This window comes from Lutra lutra, chromosome 17 (assembly GCF_902655055.1).
Source record: "Lutra lutra chromosome 17, mLutLut1.2, whole genome shotgun sequence".
Taxonomy (NCBI): Eukaryota; Metazoa; Chordata; class Mammalia; order Carnivora; family Mustelidae; genus Lutra; species Lutra lutra.
The window spans coordinates 18,259,112-18,276,642 of NC_062294.1; the positions used below are offsets into that span (position 1 = coordinate 18,259,112).

Genomic DNA, 17,531 nt, shown 5'->3' on the forward strand with positions numbered 1-17,531 from the left:
TCAGACACCTAAGGAACAATGTCCAAAACCAGTGATCTGGCAAAATTGGGCTGCAGAGTGGGGCAGGGGGAGGGGCTGAGGCACGCTCCGGCTGATGGATGATAGGTTGATCTGTGCTGGCCAGGGCAGGAGACCAGGGGCATCTCAATTGGAGGGGTGGGCAGTGAGGAGGTTCTAGAAGGGGGTTGGCAGGCGGCACCTGAGGGAGCATTTGACAGGATGAGCTGGAACTCAGGGTTAGTTGGTTGGTGTTATGTGAGGTTCACAGGGGGCCTGTGTTGGGCCCTGACAGAGGTCTGGGGGTGAAAATGATGCTTAGTCTATGCTGCAGGTACACCAGGGTTAACGGTTTCCGTGCTGTGGCTCCCACACTGGGAGTTCCAGATGCGGTGCTCTGACCCTGCAGAGCCAGCCAGTGCACACATCTGCTTTGGAGCTGATATGAAGAGAGGTCCCAGCCACCCCCAGAGCCTGGGGAGGAGGTTCAGGCATAGCACATTTGCTGAGGCGGGGCTGTGGCTCCGTTGGGCCACCAGCCTGGCCATCTGTCCATATCTGTCCATCTGTCTGAGTTTGCCTGCTTGGAACCCCTGGAAGTTGCAGCTTTAGAGAGCCTCTGGGGCAGAGCAAGCACTGGAGGCAGAAGCCAGTTCAGTGTCTTCAGAGGAGACCCCTCACCTGGGTGCAGCGGCGTGGTGTGACAAGCTCCAAGGGGCCCCACCAGCCTTGAAGGGAGTGGCAGGGTGGGCATGCTGGGCTCCAGGGAGCAGATTTGCACATCTGGTTTTACTCAGTGGGCCTCAATTCCTGAAAACCCCTGAGCTCCCCAGGAGAGCATCGTTGAGTGACCTCTGGAAAAGCAGAAGTGAAGTCTGGGAACACACTGTCCTCTCACACTGTGCCGTGGCCAGCTGGCCAGCAGGACCCCTCCGTGGGCCATGAGGCCATGGGTGAGTCTAGAGCAGGGGGCCGCCCCGCCTAGTGTACTGTGCCAGGAGCTGCCTCTGTGCCTGCTGGGCCCCTGGGGCAGTGTGGGCCCAACCTCCTGGCACAGGCCAAGACCCTCCCTTCCTGTCTCCCTGGGGCCCTTGGGGAGGAGCTCCCGGGGCTCAGGGGCTGGAAGGGCCACGTGCTGCCTGCCCCTGGGAGTCCTGGAGGGCCTGAAAGATCACTCTCGGCGCTGGCAGGATCTGGGAAGGGTTTCAGGAAGTGGATGGGGAATAGGGCTGCCCAGCTGCCACCTCTCAAAGCCTGGCTGGGACTGGCTGCCAAGCCCACACTTTGTCCCACCCAGAGAGGAGAGTGCTGGTTGGGCCAGGCGTCCCCAAGCCCTCTTGCTAATCAGGGGCTGATTGGTAATCCGAGGTGCCGGCTGAGGCCAGGGCTCTGCTGCTGAGGGGTCCTGGCCTTGAAGGCGTGGGCTGAGGGGGAGGCGGTGGGGGGGCAGGTGGTGAAGAGGCAGGGGAAGCCGTGGAGCCAGCTCGATTCTGGTGTACCCGGTGAGCCTGGCAGGAGCGCCGTGCAGTGTGGGTGGGGGCTGCAGCCTGCCGGGGCCTTCAGAGAGCTTTACAGAAGCCTGCAGGAGCCAGTGATCTTTGCCATGGGCAAACTCAAGGCAGACAGTGGGGGCCCATGGAACAGGGAGGGCAGAGGCCTCTCTGGCTGAGGAAGCAGCCCCATTTCCTGCACTTCTGGGGCTTTTCCCCTGGGGCATCGGGTAGACTTCCCTGAAGCACTTGCTTGAGCCAGATTTCATAGGCAGGTCGCCCTAGAGAGAGCATGGGACCAGCAGAGCAGAGAGTTGCCAACTAAGGCTGAGGTGGTGCTAGGGTGGAGGGCGTGGGACCTCACAGACTGTGGGGAGGAGGCAGGCCTCGAGCTCCGGGGCCACAGAGGCCGCTGGGTAAAGGTGACAACAACACCCTGGAGGTGGACGACTTTACTCTAGTGATGGTGTGAGACTAGACTTGGGAGCAGGGAGCCGAAACGTGGGGCAGGAGGCCAACGAAAGGGCACTGTGGTAGCAAGGAGGCCTGAGTGGCACCGGAAGATGGGAGTTGTGGGGAGAGTCACTGTAATATTGGGACTAGTGACCCTAGGAAGCAGAGGAGGTAGGGAAGGTCCTGGGTTGGGGGAGGGGTGCTGGGAAGCAAGCCCAGAGCCCTCAGCGGGAGGCTGGAGGCACTGGGAAACTGAGTTGGTGGGCTTCCTCTGAGGAGGGGTTTAGGTCAGACTGCAGAGAGAACTTCCTGATAGCAGCAGCATCCTCTTGGACATGAGAAATCCGCCTCTGAGGAAGTCTTTTGCTATGAGAGCTCCCAAGCTGGCCAGACATTCCTGGTGCTGGGCCACGGATGGGAGGATTTGGGGTAGACAGCTGGGCTTGTGGGTAGACCAGAGCGGTCCCCTGAGTGTGTGCTAACCAGAACACTGCTCATGCCTCAGCCCAGGCACGTCTGGGGCTCTCAGGGGCTGTCACCGAGGCTGTCAGGCTGCTGAGCTCAAAGCGCAGAGCAGAACTAGCCCCTGCCTTCCCAGAGCCCCTGGCGTCCTTGGCTGCCCTTGGGGGCTGGGCCAGGGCTGGGTGGCCGGGTCTCCCACGATGTTCTCAACAAGTTCCAGGCCTCTCCTTCTGCGTTTAGATCCCACCCCCAGTCACACCCCCCTCCTCTGCATCCCTCAGAGGGAGCAGGAAGCTGCTAGGGGGGCAGGGGAGGAGGCCGGGGGGGGGTACCGGGGCTGTTCTAGCAGGCTTCCTCCCAGCCCTGAGGACAGTCTAAAGGGCTTGGGGCTGCCTATAACTGGTCCTAGGCACCAGTTTGCTCAAACAGGGTCAGAACTGGTTCAGAAGCCCTGTGTGGTCCACGCAAAGGGATCAGCTAGCCTGCCTGCCTCCAAGTCGCCCTCATGGCTGGCAGGCTGTCCCCTCTCCCTGGGTCGCAGGGAGACACAGGGCTTGGCCAGGGAAAGTGGTCTGGAACGGCCCTTTGACATCATCCCTGGGGGCCTTTAAAAATGAGTTTCCTGGTAAGAAAGACTCCTTGGGCCTTGGGCAGGATTCTCAGTAGAGTCTCCCGGGCTTGCTCGGATCTGACAAAAGCCAGCAGAAACCACCCAGCCGTCTGTGCTCCAGCAGTGCTGGGAGCCGTGGCTTCCCCAGATGCAGCGTCAGCAGAACGCAGCGGCCAAGTCACAGGGGGGTTTGCTGTCAGGCCTGTGCTGAGCCCCACGGGTGGGAGCATGCAAAGAAGAGCCCACCCCTCAGCTTTGCCCCCCTCACACACGTACATGTTCCTGGCTTCTCTAGGAATACACGTAGTCACAGGTGAGACAAGAGAGGCTTGCTGAGGCATGATGTCAGGTGGGCAGCGAGTGTTTAGGCTGCCTCCAAGGTCATGGACAGGGCATGCCCTGGCTACTCTCACTCCTCTGCCCCCTGCCAGCTCTTCTGGGACTAGAGTCTGTCTAGGTGGTTGGGTCCATAACTGAAAGGCCCACCCTGGGCTAACGGCCATGGGAGAATGTGCTCAAGGATGTACAGGGTGGGGAGGAAGGGGAGGCCAGAATTGGAGATGGCAGAATTCACCAGGTTTGGTCCATATCCCGGCCCCTGTACACCTGACTAGGACTCTGGATAAGTTTCATGTTCCCTCAGATTGATGTTTTCTAAGTCTGTGAAACAGGCATGGCTGGGAGGTCCAGCACACAGGTTGCCCTGGCACGGGGCTGAGTACACCGCAGGGACCCCTCTGTTTCCAGTTAGGGTGGGCCTGGGTTTCCCCTGGTGTTGGGATGCTGACCCCCACTTGGCCAGTGTGATGGACAGAGAGTCCGTGGGAGCTGGAGGGCAGAGACGGTACTTGGCAGTGCAGAAGCTGTTGAGCATGCCTTCCCAGCGAAGAGATGCCCTGTTCAGAAAGGCAGAGGCAGGGCACACTGCGGGAGAGCCGAGGCCAGGGGGACAGCATTTAGGGAAGCCTCCAGCAGCCCAATCCACGGTGCTTTGGAGGGTAGGAGGCAGAAGGCTGGCCTGGGGCCTGGGCCTGGACTTGCTGTCGCCGAGAATAGTGGGGTCACTGGCATGAGGGGCCCTGCTAAGGGGACTGAGTTTTGCCCTGTACATCTGGCCTGGCCTCCACGCCCAGCTGTGAGCTGGAGGAGAAGGAATCTTATCGGGCCTGCGATGGGTTCTCTGCTGTCTGCAGTGGCTGAGTGGATCAACGAACAGGTTTGGTCTGGCAGCTACCGCAGTAGACAGTCTGACCCAGAACACTACATTCCAGCCCCGGCTTCCAGCTGCTGTCCACTCTGCAGCTTCCCCTGGTGGGGATTTGAACACCCGCTGTGCCCTGGCCGGAACCCCCTGCTCACTCTGTCTTTCAAGCCTCACAATGTATGAGAGATACAAGTATATAGAATCAAGGCACAAATATGACTTGATAAATTAAGTGGAATTAACTTCAGTACTATAATAAGAGGGATCAGTTCATATTCTCACTGTTTCATACCCACAGAAACCACTTTGAGGACATTAATGATCTCTCAAAACTTATCAGTTGTGTGCAAGTAAACCAAGTTTCTTTTAAAAAGAATTGTGTGCTTTTTCTAGGGTCGAGTTGGTTAAAATCTGGCACATAAAGCCCATTACTAGTGGCAGGAAAACATGGTGATATACTCTTCCAGCAGCCATCAGTTCTAACCATTAGTTCCGGTTAAGAATTTTCCTTTGATAGCCAAATGGGTAATAAAGCATTGCAACAATTTGAGTGCCACTAGGCAAAACACCTTCTGTCACCCATACCTTATTCTAAGCATAGGTGGGCCTTGGCCAGACCATGATAGGGATGAGGAAGAATGGAACCCAGGGCAGGGACTCATGGCAGATGGCCTGGGGTGAGGACACCAGAGTGTGTGTACCTGTTCAGCCAAAGGCAGTAAGGTCCGTGGTGTAGAGCAGGGGGCTGGTTGTTCTTCCCGCCCCGCGTTGCCGTCGGTTCTGTCCCACTTTTGCGTGGCTGTGAAGAGAAGGAGGTGTGAGTGGCAGGGCAATGGCAAGAGGAGCAGATGGTGAAGGCCTCCTGTAGGCCTCACGAGGTCAAAGTGCACTCGGTGAGGTCTTGGGAGCCATAGGAGACATGAACACTGGTGGCCATCCCGGTGCCTCGCAGAGTTGCAGGGAGAAGGCATTTCACCCAGGGGTGTGCGCGCCCCTCCCTCCCTCTCACCTCCCTCGCACATATTCTTTCGTCTCTCCTTTAGCACTCCTCACTCCAGGCTGGGAATGTTCTTCTCTAGATGGGGTGCAGGGTTAGGGGCCTCATGGGGGATTAGGTGCCACAGTAAGCCTTCCTTCGAAGCAGCCCTGGCTAGCATGGCCCTCCAGGCCCACAGACTCAGGGAAGCTTGATCGGGGGGCTCGTGGAAATGTTCACGACTGTGACCCTTTTTGTCCTCCCCTGGGCAACCTCTCCAGGGGACAGAAAACATGGCGTCCCTTACAGCAGAAGCCAGCCTTGGCTGGCTGTTGGGCCTTCATATATGCACGCACGCACGGGTACCTTCCCAGCCACTGTCCTTGGTACTGCTGTCACTGCTGCAGTGTCCCCCATCTCAAAATCCAGGATTAAACCCACCTGCTGTCCTCACCAACACTCCCCCCAGACTTTTGTCCATTCCCCAGTTATTTATTGAGCATGAAAATAGACCAGAACATACTCTGTTCTAGGCCCTAGGACACTGCCATGACCTCAGATACCTGCTATCACGGGTCCTGTGATGAGTGGAACAAGTGTTACAAAGAGGGGCAGCACAAGTGAAGGACAGGGTGAGAGGTCTTTGAAGAGGGGATGTCTGAGGAGACATCTAGGCAGAGGGACAGGGAAGGCCCTTATGTGAGGACATGCAGACGAGTGACGTGCTCTGCCTTGTGTCACGATCAGTCTGGCTGCTGGTGGAGAATAGACTGCATGGGGAGGGGGTGGTGGTGGGGACAAAGGCAAAAGCCAGACAGTTGTTAGGTTGTTGCTATGATCCTACTGGTTCTCACCTGACCTTCCCAACTGGGGCCCTACTGCTTGTCCTCTCGTCCCTTTTTCCCTGGCCCCGTCCCTAATTGTTCAGAAGAGCTTGGAGTATTGGCCTGTCTGTCTCTAGCCACTCCTATAGCAAGGCCAGTCTTCCCTCCCAGCATCATCCTCCTTACCCGCCATGGTACTCACTTGCCCTCCAGGTCACTTGTCACTCAGTCTATCCTGTTGGCTGTTGGCCTTTGTATGTTCCTGTCCCTGCCCTTTTCTGTGGCCTAGCCTGGCATGTTTTCTCATCCTCTCAGTCCTATCTCGCTGTCCACTCTACTCCTGCCTACTTTATTTTATAGGATTGTTTCTGCCCGGGGTGTGTTGACTTGCTTTTCTAGCCCTGAGGCTCTGGAGGGCAGGACCCGCATCTTTGCCTGCTCTAGATTAAGGCCATCCCAGAGCCCACCATACAGAAGGGCCTCAAAGGCAATGGGTTTTGAATAGCAACTTGGGTTGTTGGGGTTTCCCAGGGCTTCTTGTCATTTGGAGGCACAGTTGTGCTACTTGTGCTTGGACTCTGGGGCCCAAGGGTCTGGGATATCTCTGGAGCCGTGGCCTGACTGCCCCAGAATAGGCCCTGGGCCAAAAGGGAGTTGAAGGTGGGGACGGGAGGTCAGGGTAGCAGCAGGTCACAACTCCAGGGGAGTGACTGGGGCCTAGAGTCTGGGTGGGGATGGGGTCTTGGCATCCTGGGGAGGCTCAGCCTGGCCAGCATTCACCCCTGCACCCCCTGCCTTGGCTTTCAGACCTAAAGCTGCACCTGCAGAGCACTGACTACGGCAACTTCCTGGCCAACGAGGCCTCACCGCTGACGGTGTCAGTTATTGATGACCGGCTTAAGGAGAAGATGGTGGTGGAGTTCCGCCACATGAGGAACCACGCCTATGAGCCACTCGCCAGCTTCCTGGACTTCATTACGTAAGTGTACCCTACAGGGCCTTCCCCTCCCACTGGGCAGGATAGCTGCACCTGCCGCAGCTGGCCTAGCATGGGCTCAGGCCAGCTGCCAGCAGTCTTCCTGGGCTGTGTGACCGGGCTGGTCATTGGGCAGCCCTGGGCCTCTAGGCTGCCACCAGCCACTTCACTGCTGCCTGGGAATCTGGAGGGCAGGCAACGGTGTTCCATACTGTAGTGTTAGAAAGCCCTTTTCCCTGTAACCCTGGCATTAAAGAGATTGAGGTGGGGAGACCAGGGATGATGGGAGCACTTCTCCTGCCTCACCCTATAGCATCCCCACTGAATACTCGCTAGGTCCCCACTTCCCATCCTGGTGGATCAGGATTAAGGGGATGGGCAGAGCTCTGGAGAGCCAGGTCCTTGAAATGGACGATTCAGGCCCTCTGGCCCCGTCTAGGCTGAGGCCCATTCTCTATCTTCTCTGTCCATGGCCTTGGGTCTTAGGGAGAAGGGGAAGGCTGAACACCTGGCAGCCTTTCCCAGTTCCCCAGGTCCCCATGCTTATGACCCTTGACTGCCTGGTTTTTCCACTGTCTATCCCGTGGGTGTAGCCTTGCTTCCACTGAATCCCTGGAGAAGCTGAGCAGAGGAAAGGCCACTGAGACCTGCAGGTGGGGGGTGGGGGCACTTGGTTGAGCCAGGTATGTCTGCTTGCCAGTGGAAACAGAGAGATAGAGGGGTGCGTGGGTGGCTCAGTGGGTTAAAGCCTCTGCCTTCGGCTCAGGTCATGATCTCAGGGTCCTGGGATCGAGCCCCACAGGCTCCCCCTCTCTTTCTCTGCCTGCCTCTCTGCCTACTTGTGTTCTTTGTCTGTCAAATAAATAAATAAAATCTTTTAAAAAAAGAAAGAAAGAAAGAAACAGGGAGATAGAGATGCTCCTTCTGCCAGGATATCCCATGAGCCATGAGCCAGGGCCTGGTGAACAAAGAGGTGGCCCCAGAGGTGAGATTTGTGGCTAGTTTAAATGAGTGTGCTCTGTGTTAGTGGAGCAAATGCATGTTGTGGGGAAGCATTTCCATATACTGTTCTGGGTACTGTCGAGCTTTGACCATTCCCTGATTTTGGTGCTCCTACTCTCTTCCTTGGGACCTGGCACACCTGCCCACCTTGGTGCTTCCTGCCTGTCCTATTTCCCACCCCTGACAAAGAGCAGCCACTTATTCAAGATCCACTTGCTCAAGGAGGGGTGGCAGCCAGAAGGGCTCCCCCCTTGGGTGGACACCACAGACTGGGAACCCTGAAGGGCTCAGGGAACCTGCCGAGGCTGGGAAGCAGCCTCTTTCCTGGCCACAGGCCTCCTTTCTGGGGGCCTCCTTGCTATCCTGGCTGGGCCTGTAATTACACCTCCCTGGCTTTGGTCAAGGTACAGGCTACATGGTCCTTCTGGGGCAGGAGGCCAGAGATGGGGCACGTCTTGTGTTGCTGAGTTGGGGGTCACGCCGGAGCATCCCATGTGCCAGTCAACCCCTCGCTTGGGCTTGCATATCCCTTGCTCCAAGGCCAGAGCTGGGGACATACCAGGAAGCAATGGATTTATTGCCAAAGCACAGCCTTCACCTTGTTTGCACAAGGCTCTTTCAGCTTCCTGATGGTGTTCTGGCCTTGCCAGCTAGGCTGGCCGAAGGAGGCCTGACCCACGCCAGTGGTCAGAGGGCAGTTGTCATCCATCCCACTGCCCACTTGGCCACCTGCCTGTGCAGCTAGCTCCTGGCCTTTCTTGGTACCCTTAGAGGCCTGGTTGCAGCCTGCCAGGCCATGAAACCGGAGAGGGCTCTGAGCGTGACTGAGCCCGCACAGCCGCCAGCTCTTTGCTGGAGGTTGGCTGCGAGCACCAAGTGTGCTTAAAGCAGCCAAGCGCTATTGTGTGGCAGGCCGTCACTTCCCCGCCCCTTCCATTCATGGGTGATCGTGGCTTAAGTTTTCCCGTCTCCTCACTCCTGCCCTTACTCAGGAAGAGCTCAGCAGCCACGTGTCAGCCTGTCTGAGCCTGTGGCTGCTCGTTCCATGACCTCGTCATCTCCAGTGACCCGCTCCTCTGCTCTCCACTTTAGCCGCCCCCACCGGTGGCTACCCAAGGCCGTGTCACTGCTGGAACCATTCCACCCCAGAGTCGCTGAGTCAGGTCCCCCCCCCTACCCACAGTCTTCAGGCCCTCCAGCCCACTCTCAGTCCCTTGTGGGACGCGGGTTCCGGACTCAGCAGGACACTGGGCCTTGCTGCTTCCCCTGCTGCCCCTTCTGTCTTCATTTTCCTCCCTCCCCAGCTGAGGTTCCCTGGTCCATCATTTGAGCACTCTTCTGCCAGCATCCGCAGCTCTCTTGGCCGCCCGTCTTCTGGTCCCGCCCTGGCTGGCAGCCCCCCAGCCCTGGAGGAATCCCAGCAGCCTCCAGCCTGGAGGCGCCCTCCCCCACCTCCACAGCCTGGAGCAAAGCTGGGGAAGCCGGCCTTGGGCGGTGATCCCTGCTGCCCAGCGGACATGCTGCTCACCAGCACAGCTGGCCTTGGCTTGTCTTTGCCCAGCCAGCTGTATGCCTTCCCTACCCAGCACCCTGCAGCCCCCCACCAGGTTGGGAGAGCACCTCACCATCTTTAACACACCCCGTCCTGCCCCCAGCCTTCTCTCTGGGCAGATGGCCCACCTTCCTCCTCCATGGAGATGGTAGAAACCAGTCACCTCCCGGCACCACATCTGTGTCCCCAACCCTGATTCAAAGGCAGAGGCTCCCTCTTCTCTTGGATCCTTCTTCCAGAGTCCTGAGTGCCCTCACCCCACCCCCTGGACCCTGAGTGGCCACTTACCTGTACTCACTTGTCTGTACAGCCACCTTCCCCTTCCAGAGTCTTCCCATCAGCACCTGAAAAAGCACAGATCTCTCACAGCGTTAAAAACCCATCTCCTGGGGCCTCGGCTTTTACACTCACTATCTGTCCTCTCAGCCCTGCCCCCATGCCTGCCCATCCCATGTCTCCAGTCTGCTTCCAGCCCTCCCATCACTCACCACAGGGTCCTGACCGAGGTCACCGCTGACCTTTATGTGGCAGGGTTTCCGGGCCTCATCGGGAGCCGCGGCCCTCTCACCCTCCAGCAGTCTCTTCCCTCTCACGGCATCTCTGCCATTTCACTCCTGCCTCCCCGTCTGCTCTTGTCCTCCACTCCACCTCCTCTACTTCTTCCTTTCTGGGTCATTCCACCATGTTGTGGCAAGAAGGGGCCCCTTCCATTGGAGCCAGGGCCCGTCCAGCACAGCTCCTCCAGACTGGGAACTCACACCTGGCTTTTCTGAGGAGGTGGCTATGTGGCTGAGGGGAAGGTATTTAAAGGAATAATTGGAGGAAGGGGGCTTCTGGCCCGCGGGAACCGTGTATGTCCTGAGCAGCTGGAGCATGGAGTCTCAAATCCTAGGGCTATCCAGAGGAATGTAACCAGAGAGGACAGTGTGGCTCTCCCAGGGAGGGGAGGCATCTGTTAGTGGCTCTGTCCTGAGCGTGAGTACTTGACGGAACAGTGCCATCGCTTCCCACAGACAGAGGTGGCCCAGCTGGGGTGGAGGTTGGGACCACCACGAGAGATCCACTCAGTTCTCCCTGGATGGCTGGACCAGGATTTCCCCAGGAGGTGATGGGTTCCTTGTCACTGAAGGTGTGCAAAAAGGAGGTGGTCAAGGCCTTTTCTGCCCTCCCATGGTGAAAGACAGCATCCAGTGGTTTTGTAGAGCCCAGCCAGCCTTCAGCCAGCACACATGACCGCTATCAGCTCTGGGCTAGGCCTGGCTCCAGGAGGGAGGGGGGCGGATGAATGCAGTGGGATGGGCGCCAGTGGTGGTGCAGACAGCTCCTGGACAGGCTTGTGGGCAGCTGCTACACATGGATCCGGGGTCACAGGAGGTTTCCCAGCACTAAGAGGACTCCAGGATCAGGTGGGGTTAGAGAGGCTGTTCAGAAGAATGGGTGGTGAGAGCAGCAGCAGCCTGGTGTGGGACAGACAGGCCTTGAGCTAGTGAGAATCTGTGAAGTAGGCTCTAGTCAGTCACCTGGTCTTGAAATGATTTAGCTCAGCTTCATGGCAATAAAGGTAATATGTCACTGTACCAAGGGTCCTTTCCAGGCCCAGAAATTAACTTGCTTTGTGACTTGGGATGGAGCCTCTTTCAGGGTTTTTTTGGCATGGGGTGGGGGGGAATCTTGATCTGGGCCATTCCATGATGGCTTCCCATAGGAGAATGGGCCCTGAAAGGATAGCTGGGGGATTTGCTTTTGGGAGGTGAGTCTGGTCTCTGGGGAGTCTCAGGTGGGCCTCAGAGGCTTTTGTCTTTAGATGAGTGAGCCTCCCTGGAGGGTGCCGTCCCCCCTGAGGAGCAGCCAGGTACCCATTGGCAGAGCCTGGGTATGGTAAGCTGCACCATTGAGGGAGAGGTGAGATCCAATCTTTCTTATGTACTAGGGACTTCAGTGCCACCAGCACTGGTGGCCGCACTGGATAGCTGGATGGAGGCTTTGTCCCAGGACAGTGGCTTCAAGTTCCCAGTGGGCCTTTCAGCATACCTGCCATTCTCCCCAGAACATTTTGCACCATGGGCCACAGAGGTATCAGGTTACCTTAGGCCTCCCTATCCTGGCCCTTTAGCCCTCTCTTTCCACAACCACTGTTTTTGGGTCCCAGCAGGGTCTGTGCAGGCTGGGGGTCTAGACCTACCATGGTTTCTGGGTCCTGCAATTGATCTGGCTCCTGCCTTTAGGGAGAGCCAGCAGTGACACTCTTTTCTGGAGACTGAGGGAGAGCCCACAGGAGCACTTCCAGGCCCAGAAGGCTTAGGTCAAGCGGGAAGACCCAGCTGCACCTCTGGGGAGGGTCAGGATTTTAATGATAAGTTGGGGGCCTCACCAGTTCTGCTGTGGGCTGCACTTCACTTATCCTGATGGCAGAGGGGAAACTGAGGCTTGACTGGTAGTGTACTGAGGCCAGAACTTGATATCTCTGTTCACTTTCTGCCCTGGGCAGGGCTCTGCAGGACTCTGATGTGATTGAGCACAGATACTATTTATGAGCAACCTCTTCTGGGAGCCCTAGGATGGACAGACTGGCCCAGGTACCTTGTCATCGGGGCGTGCCCCCCCAGGGCCAAGATGACAACAGGGAAGCAAGCCACGCTTCTCCAGCAGGTGGCGCCAAAGGGCACAGCAGAGGGACTGCTCTTGGCTAGGGGCTCTGAAGACTTCTTGGAAGAAGGGGCTTCCTAAACCCCAACTCGAGACTTCTGTGGGCCCAAGCTGAGTCCTAAAGGCTCAGGGGGAGGGAGGGCCTCTGGGAAGAGGAATACAGACTCCCCACTCCCACTCTGCAAGGGCCTCTTTGGCCTGGCGGGCAGCCGCCTGTCCACTCCCCAGCTGTCTTCCTCTGGAGGGAGACGCTGACCAGCTGGAACCTCATTCTCTCTTTTTGAGGCCAAATGAGGGGAGGACTGGTGGTGTGGCTTTCTGGGGGCAGGGAGGCAGCTGCTGAAGCCAGGCGAGGAGGAGGAGGATTTCCCTGCTTGCTGAAGGCTTTGGCCTTGGAGAAGCAAACAACCTAGCCAGCACCATCTCTACCAGGCCTCCTCTGCCTCTTTTCTCCCAGGAAAGACAATTCTGGCTCTCACTGGGCTAGGGAGAAACGCAGGGGCTGCTTCTGCAGGAACCTTGTCGTTGACTCAGGGAGAGGGAAGAGCGGGGCCTGGCATGGGATTATCCAAGGCTGGCCTCGCCTGGGTTAGAATGGGGCCCTGGAGGGGGCTGGGGATATGTGATCATAAGTGACCCTTAATTGGCTCAGCATTTTCCTTGGTCCCCGCCAGGACTTCTAGCGAGAGAAGCTGGGGGTAGCTAGGGGCTGCTACCACTGGCCCCCACATCTGCTGTTAGGGCTGAAACGTGAATCATAGCTGGCCTGTTCCACATCGTTGGAGGGGTAACGGCAAAGCTGGACGGTAGAGTCCTCCCACAGGACTCTCCTCTGAGTCCCAGCCAGGACTCTGAGGAGTACCAGCTCCTCCCTTGGGCCCTGACCCTGGCCCATCCCCGACAAAAACAGATACCCTGAGTTGTGGACACAAGGAGTGGGGAGGTTTAGAAAGAGAAAACTGGCTTGTGGGGATCCCTCTGAAAAGACAAGACTAGATGGTGAGTGTTGTGCCAGGGCACGGGAAATGGGGACATAGAGCTCATCTGCCCGGTGGTGTGACAGGGCCGAGTGCCTGTACTTTCTCTTACTTCTTTGGCCAGTGGCGTTGCTGATGCTGGTGGTTGTGGGATCGATAGGATAATGTAGGCCTAAGAAGTATGTTCTTTTCCTTGTCCCTGTCCAAGGGTTGTGAGAATGTAGAAAAGCATCTTCTGGGTGGGGGCAGGGGTTTTTTTGGCTGTCTCGGGGAACAGGATGGCTGGAGTGGGGCTGGATGGAGTGCAGGCAGAGGGCTGCGGGCAGTGACAGGTAGCCCTGTGGTACCATGCTACATGAAATGCTGGAGGCACTGGGAACGAGGGATGCTGTCCAGGGTGGAGGGGATGCAGGCTCAGGCTGGAGGCCAAGGCACAGAGCTCTAGTGAGCTTTCTCTGCGGTCCTTCTGCTCTGCCAGCTCTGTCAGGTCAAGGGCAGAAGGCTGGCCATTTGGGCTTCTTGGCTTGTAGCTACACATGGGCCCGGCCTGAAGCCCTCAGTTGGAGAAGGGGGAGGGGGTTGCTGTCTCTTCTCAGTGCACATCCTGTCGCTGACCCAGCCGGTTTGGGGGCGGAGAGAGGGCAGCTGCCTGGCGCCAAGCCCAGGAGAGCAGAGGTCGCAGCAGGGCGCTGGGCTGGGTGGTTGTTGGGGAGGGTGCGGCAATCAGGGGCCGTGGGGGTCAGGCCAGGACAGGAATAGTGACTTTTAACTCCTGCTACCTTCCTGGAGGGCCTTGTGGGAGCTCCCCGCATCACTGGCCCTCTGAGCTGAGGCCTGGGCTACCCCTTTCCCTTTATTCTCTCCGTATTTAGGGTCACTGCCCACCTCTGTGGACAGCTTCAGCCTTAAGTGCTCAAAATACTGTCCCAGGACAGGGGCCTACCCGTGGGCCGCCCAAATGCTGGGGCCAGGCCTGGGCTTAGTGCCCATTGAGGGCAGCAGCCTCCACCTCGTCTCTGACCCTTCAGTGGTGCCCCTCCCCCCGGGCCTCATCCACTCCCCCGTACCCTGAGTTCTTCACTGGTGACAGGCTGCAGGAATGTTGTGGTTATTGCCACCTGACTGTGCCTGGGGCCTTCCCCCATCTTCACCCTGTCCCCACATGGGTGACTGCGCGGAGCTCTACCACTGCTCCTTTGTGGCACTGTCTTACAGGTCAGTGGCAGAGCTCCACCCCCCACTTCCCCACCCCGCCACCAAGTCTGAAGCGGGCCGCCCGCCCTCTCCAGCTCCACAGCCCCCTCTGCTGCCCATGCGCTCAGAGCAGAGAGCCAAGAGCCAGGGGAGCCTCGGCCTGGGATGACCTGAGCCCCACCTCCAGGCCTTCTGGCTGGATACCTGGCGTAGGCCTCGGCCCTCAGGAGGAGGCCATGCTCCGCCTTTGGAGTGGGGCTGCAGGGGCAGCTATCCACCTGTTCCATCTCTGCGCAACCTGGGGCCCTCCTCCAGAGGGGCCCCCCCACTGGCTCCTTCTGGCCTTTCCTCCTTCTCTGGCCTCTTCCCACCCTACCCTTCAGCCTTTCCTCTCCTTGCTAACCACCCCTAGCCTTCCCCACCTAGAAGCCAGATTGACCCTAATGGGACTGGGTACTCCCTGCCTACATCCTGCTCATGGGTCCCTAGCACTTGAAATTCAGTCAGGACCCTTAGGCTGGCCTGGACTACCAGTGTCCAGGCCCCAGCCCGCTAGCAGCACTGCCCTGCTTCCCTCCTTCTGCCAACCCTGATCTGTGCTCAGTTCCTCAAATGCAGTGGGCACTTGGTGAATGCCTCCAGGCCTTTGCACATACTGTTCCCTCTTCCCAGAACATGCTTTCATCTCCTACTTCTTTCATCCCCCAGGCTGGCCTTGTACCCCACCCCCCTTGTGCCCTGCCGGAACTATTCACACCGTGCGGTAGTTACCTGTTCCCAACCACTGAAGGGGCGTGAATCCGTGCCACATCCGCCAAGGGAGGGGCTGCATGTGTCCCATACTCCTGGCGCTGGAGTATAGGGGTGCACCTGGGCAGCAAGGTGAGCCAGTGGTGGTGGCCTACAGCGTCCTCAAGGTGGCATCACCGCGGAGGAGCCAGGGACCTGTGTGGGATGCGGGCAGGGCACAGTGCTGGACTAGGACCAGCAGACCCTCCTCCCTGACGGGCTTCCATGCCGTTGTGTGCCCCCTGCAGTTACAGCTACATGATTGACAATGTCATCCTGCTCATCACGGGCACGCTGCACCAGCGCTCTATTGCCGAACTTGTGCCCAAGTGCCACCCGCTAGGCAGCTTTGAGCAGATGGAAGCTGTGAACATCGCGCAGACACCTGCTGAGCTCTACAATGCCATTCTGGTGGACACGCCCCTGGGTGAGCCACTGGGGCTGAGCGGGAGCAGGGGGGCAGTGCCTCCGCATGGGGTTCATGTGGACCCCTTGCGGGGGGTTGATGCTGGGCCCAAAAGGGAGGCCTGCCCCCTGCTGCTTATCTTTATCTTCCCCTCTGCTTCCCTCTCATTCTCTCACTCTGCCTTCTGCTCCTTCCCTGTTGCTTTTCTGGGCCAGGCAGGCTACCCCCCAGGGCCTGCCTCGGAGCGTGTAACTTTGTGAAACTGGCCAATTTCTCAGGATGCAGAGGAGGGCTGACTTCATGGAGAGGGGAGAGGCCCAGGTCCCTCAAACTGTGCTCGCCTGTGGCCCCAAGTGGGGCCAGAGTGGCTGGCTGCCTGTGAGGCAGAGGAGGGAAGCAAATAGCTTCACTGGCCTCCACAGAGCAGGTCCCAGGGGCCAAGTCAGGCAGTGTCCGGCAGGATGCAGGGTTCGTGTCAGAGGCCAAGAAAGGAAGGGGAACTGGGAGCTTCCTGCAGGGCCCCACCTAGGCAGTGCTGGCTCCTGCCTGTCTTGGAGGCTGGGGAGAAGGCACTAAGGCTGTCAGCAGCAAGTGCCCTCATAGCCACAATCCTTGTCCTGAGGGCACCACCTCCAAGAAGTCTCCAGGTTAAAACACTGGTTCTAAGCTGTACTTGTTTCTGTACTAAGAGGCCTGAGCCCTACCTGCTGGGCATATCTGCTGTAGGCTCTCTCAGTAACTCTGAACTAGTTCATCTTTAAAGAAGAGACATACCGGTGAGTCTGAGGGCCCATCAGGGAAGGGGGCTCTGTCCTGCTCTGGCCTCCCACTTTCAGCCCAGCAGTGGCCCTCTGGGTCACTGGTGCATGCCCACCCAGCTCATCCTTTGTCTAGAAGAGAAAGAGGCTGGTTTTCCAAATGTGGGCCCCAGGCCCTCCCAGGGCTTGCAGATCTGTGGGCATCAGGCCCCAAATCCACAGCTGCCCCTTAAGGAAGGAGGATGTCATGGCCTCTTATGCAAGTCTGTCTCTGGCATGGTCTGAGCTTGGGTCTGCCCCAGAGGCGATTAGATCATGTTATGGCTGGCCGCCTCTTTATAAATCAGTTTTAGGAGCAAGGATGCAGGAGAAGCTCAGGTCAGTGCACATGGCCCCAAGGATTGCTTCTGCCACTTCCAAGGCAATCGCCCAGGCTGGGTTGGGAGGCCCCCAACCCCTGGGCAGTCAGGCTTGTGACAGGAGCCCCCTGTGCCCTGCAGGGGTGGCTGAAACAGCAGCTGGATTCTTGCCTTGGCTGAATCCAGTCGCCCACCCTCGCCCCCACATCTTTCTTCCCCAGCGGCCTTTTTCCAGGACTGCATTTCAGAGCAGGACCTGGATGAGATGAACATTGAGATCATCCGCAACACGCTCTACAAGGTAGGGCCCTGGCCGGTGGCAGAGACTGGCCTCTAGGCGGGGGCCCCTGCCGTGGTGGGCTGGTGGTTTGGGGGGTTGCTGGGACAGGACGCAGCTGTACCAGGCTCCTATCCCGGGGGCTTATCTGCTTCCTTGCTGGCTCCCGCGATGGGCGCAGGCTGCATGGAACAGGTTCTCCGTCTCGGCGCCTGCAGCGGGCCCTGATAAGATCAGCAGGAGTGGCTGGTGCCCCATAGCTTGGCCTGTTGGAGCTGGCCTCTGGATGGTCGCTCCTCCTGCAGCCAGGAGGGTCACAGGCTGCCATCCAGGCCATAGCTTTTAGGTTTACCCTGCCTGGACTGTTGCCAGCAAGGACAGGCTTTGAGCAGAGGCAACAGGACACTCAGGGTGGAGGGAGGGACCCAGCCAGGTGTTGCTGGGTCACCACGTCCTTCTCGGGTTCCTAGGTCTAGAATCAGAGTCACATCCCAACATCCGCTCCCACTGTCTGCTTCCTCCCCAAGGCTGTGGCATAGGTTGGTGACCCCTGGAGACAGAGTGAGCACAGGATTCGTG

The 17,531-nt window shown here is 58.3% G+C and overlaps 1 protein-coding gene across 1 annotated transcript in view; it reads left to right on the forward strand.

The window, feature by feature from the left end:
- ATP6V0D1 (ATPase H+ transporting V0 subunit d1) overlaps nt 1-17,531 on the forward strand; it is a 39,227-nt gene that overhangs the window by 17,695 nt on the left and 4,001 nt on the right. Inside the window, exons 2-4 of the mRNA XM_047711967.1 lie at nt 6,824-6,995; nt 15,401-15,579; nt 16,897-16,976. Coding sequence (XP_047567923.1) covers nt 6,824-6,995; nt 15,401-15,579; nt 16,897-16,976 — 431 coding nt within the window. The remainder of the gene's footprint in view (nt 1-6,823; nt 6,996-15,400; nt 15,580-16,896; nt 16,977-17,531) is intronic.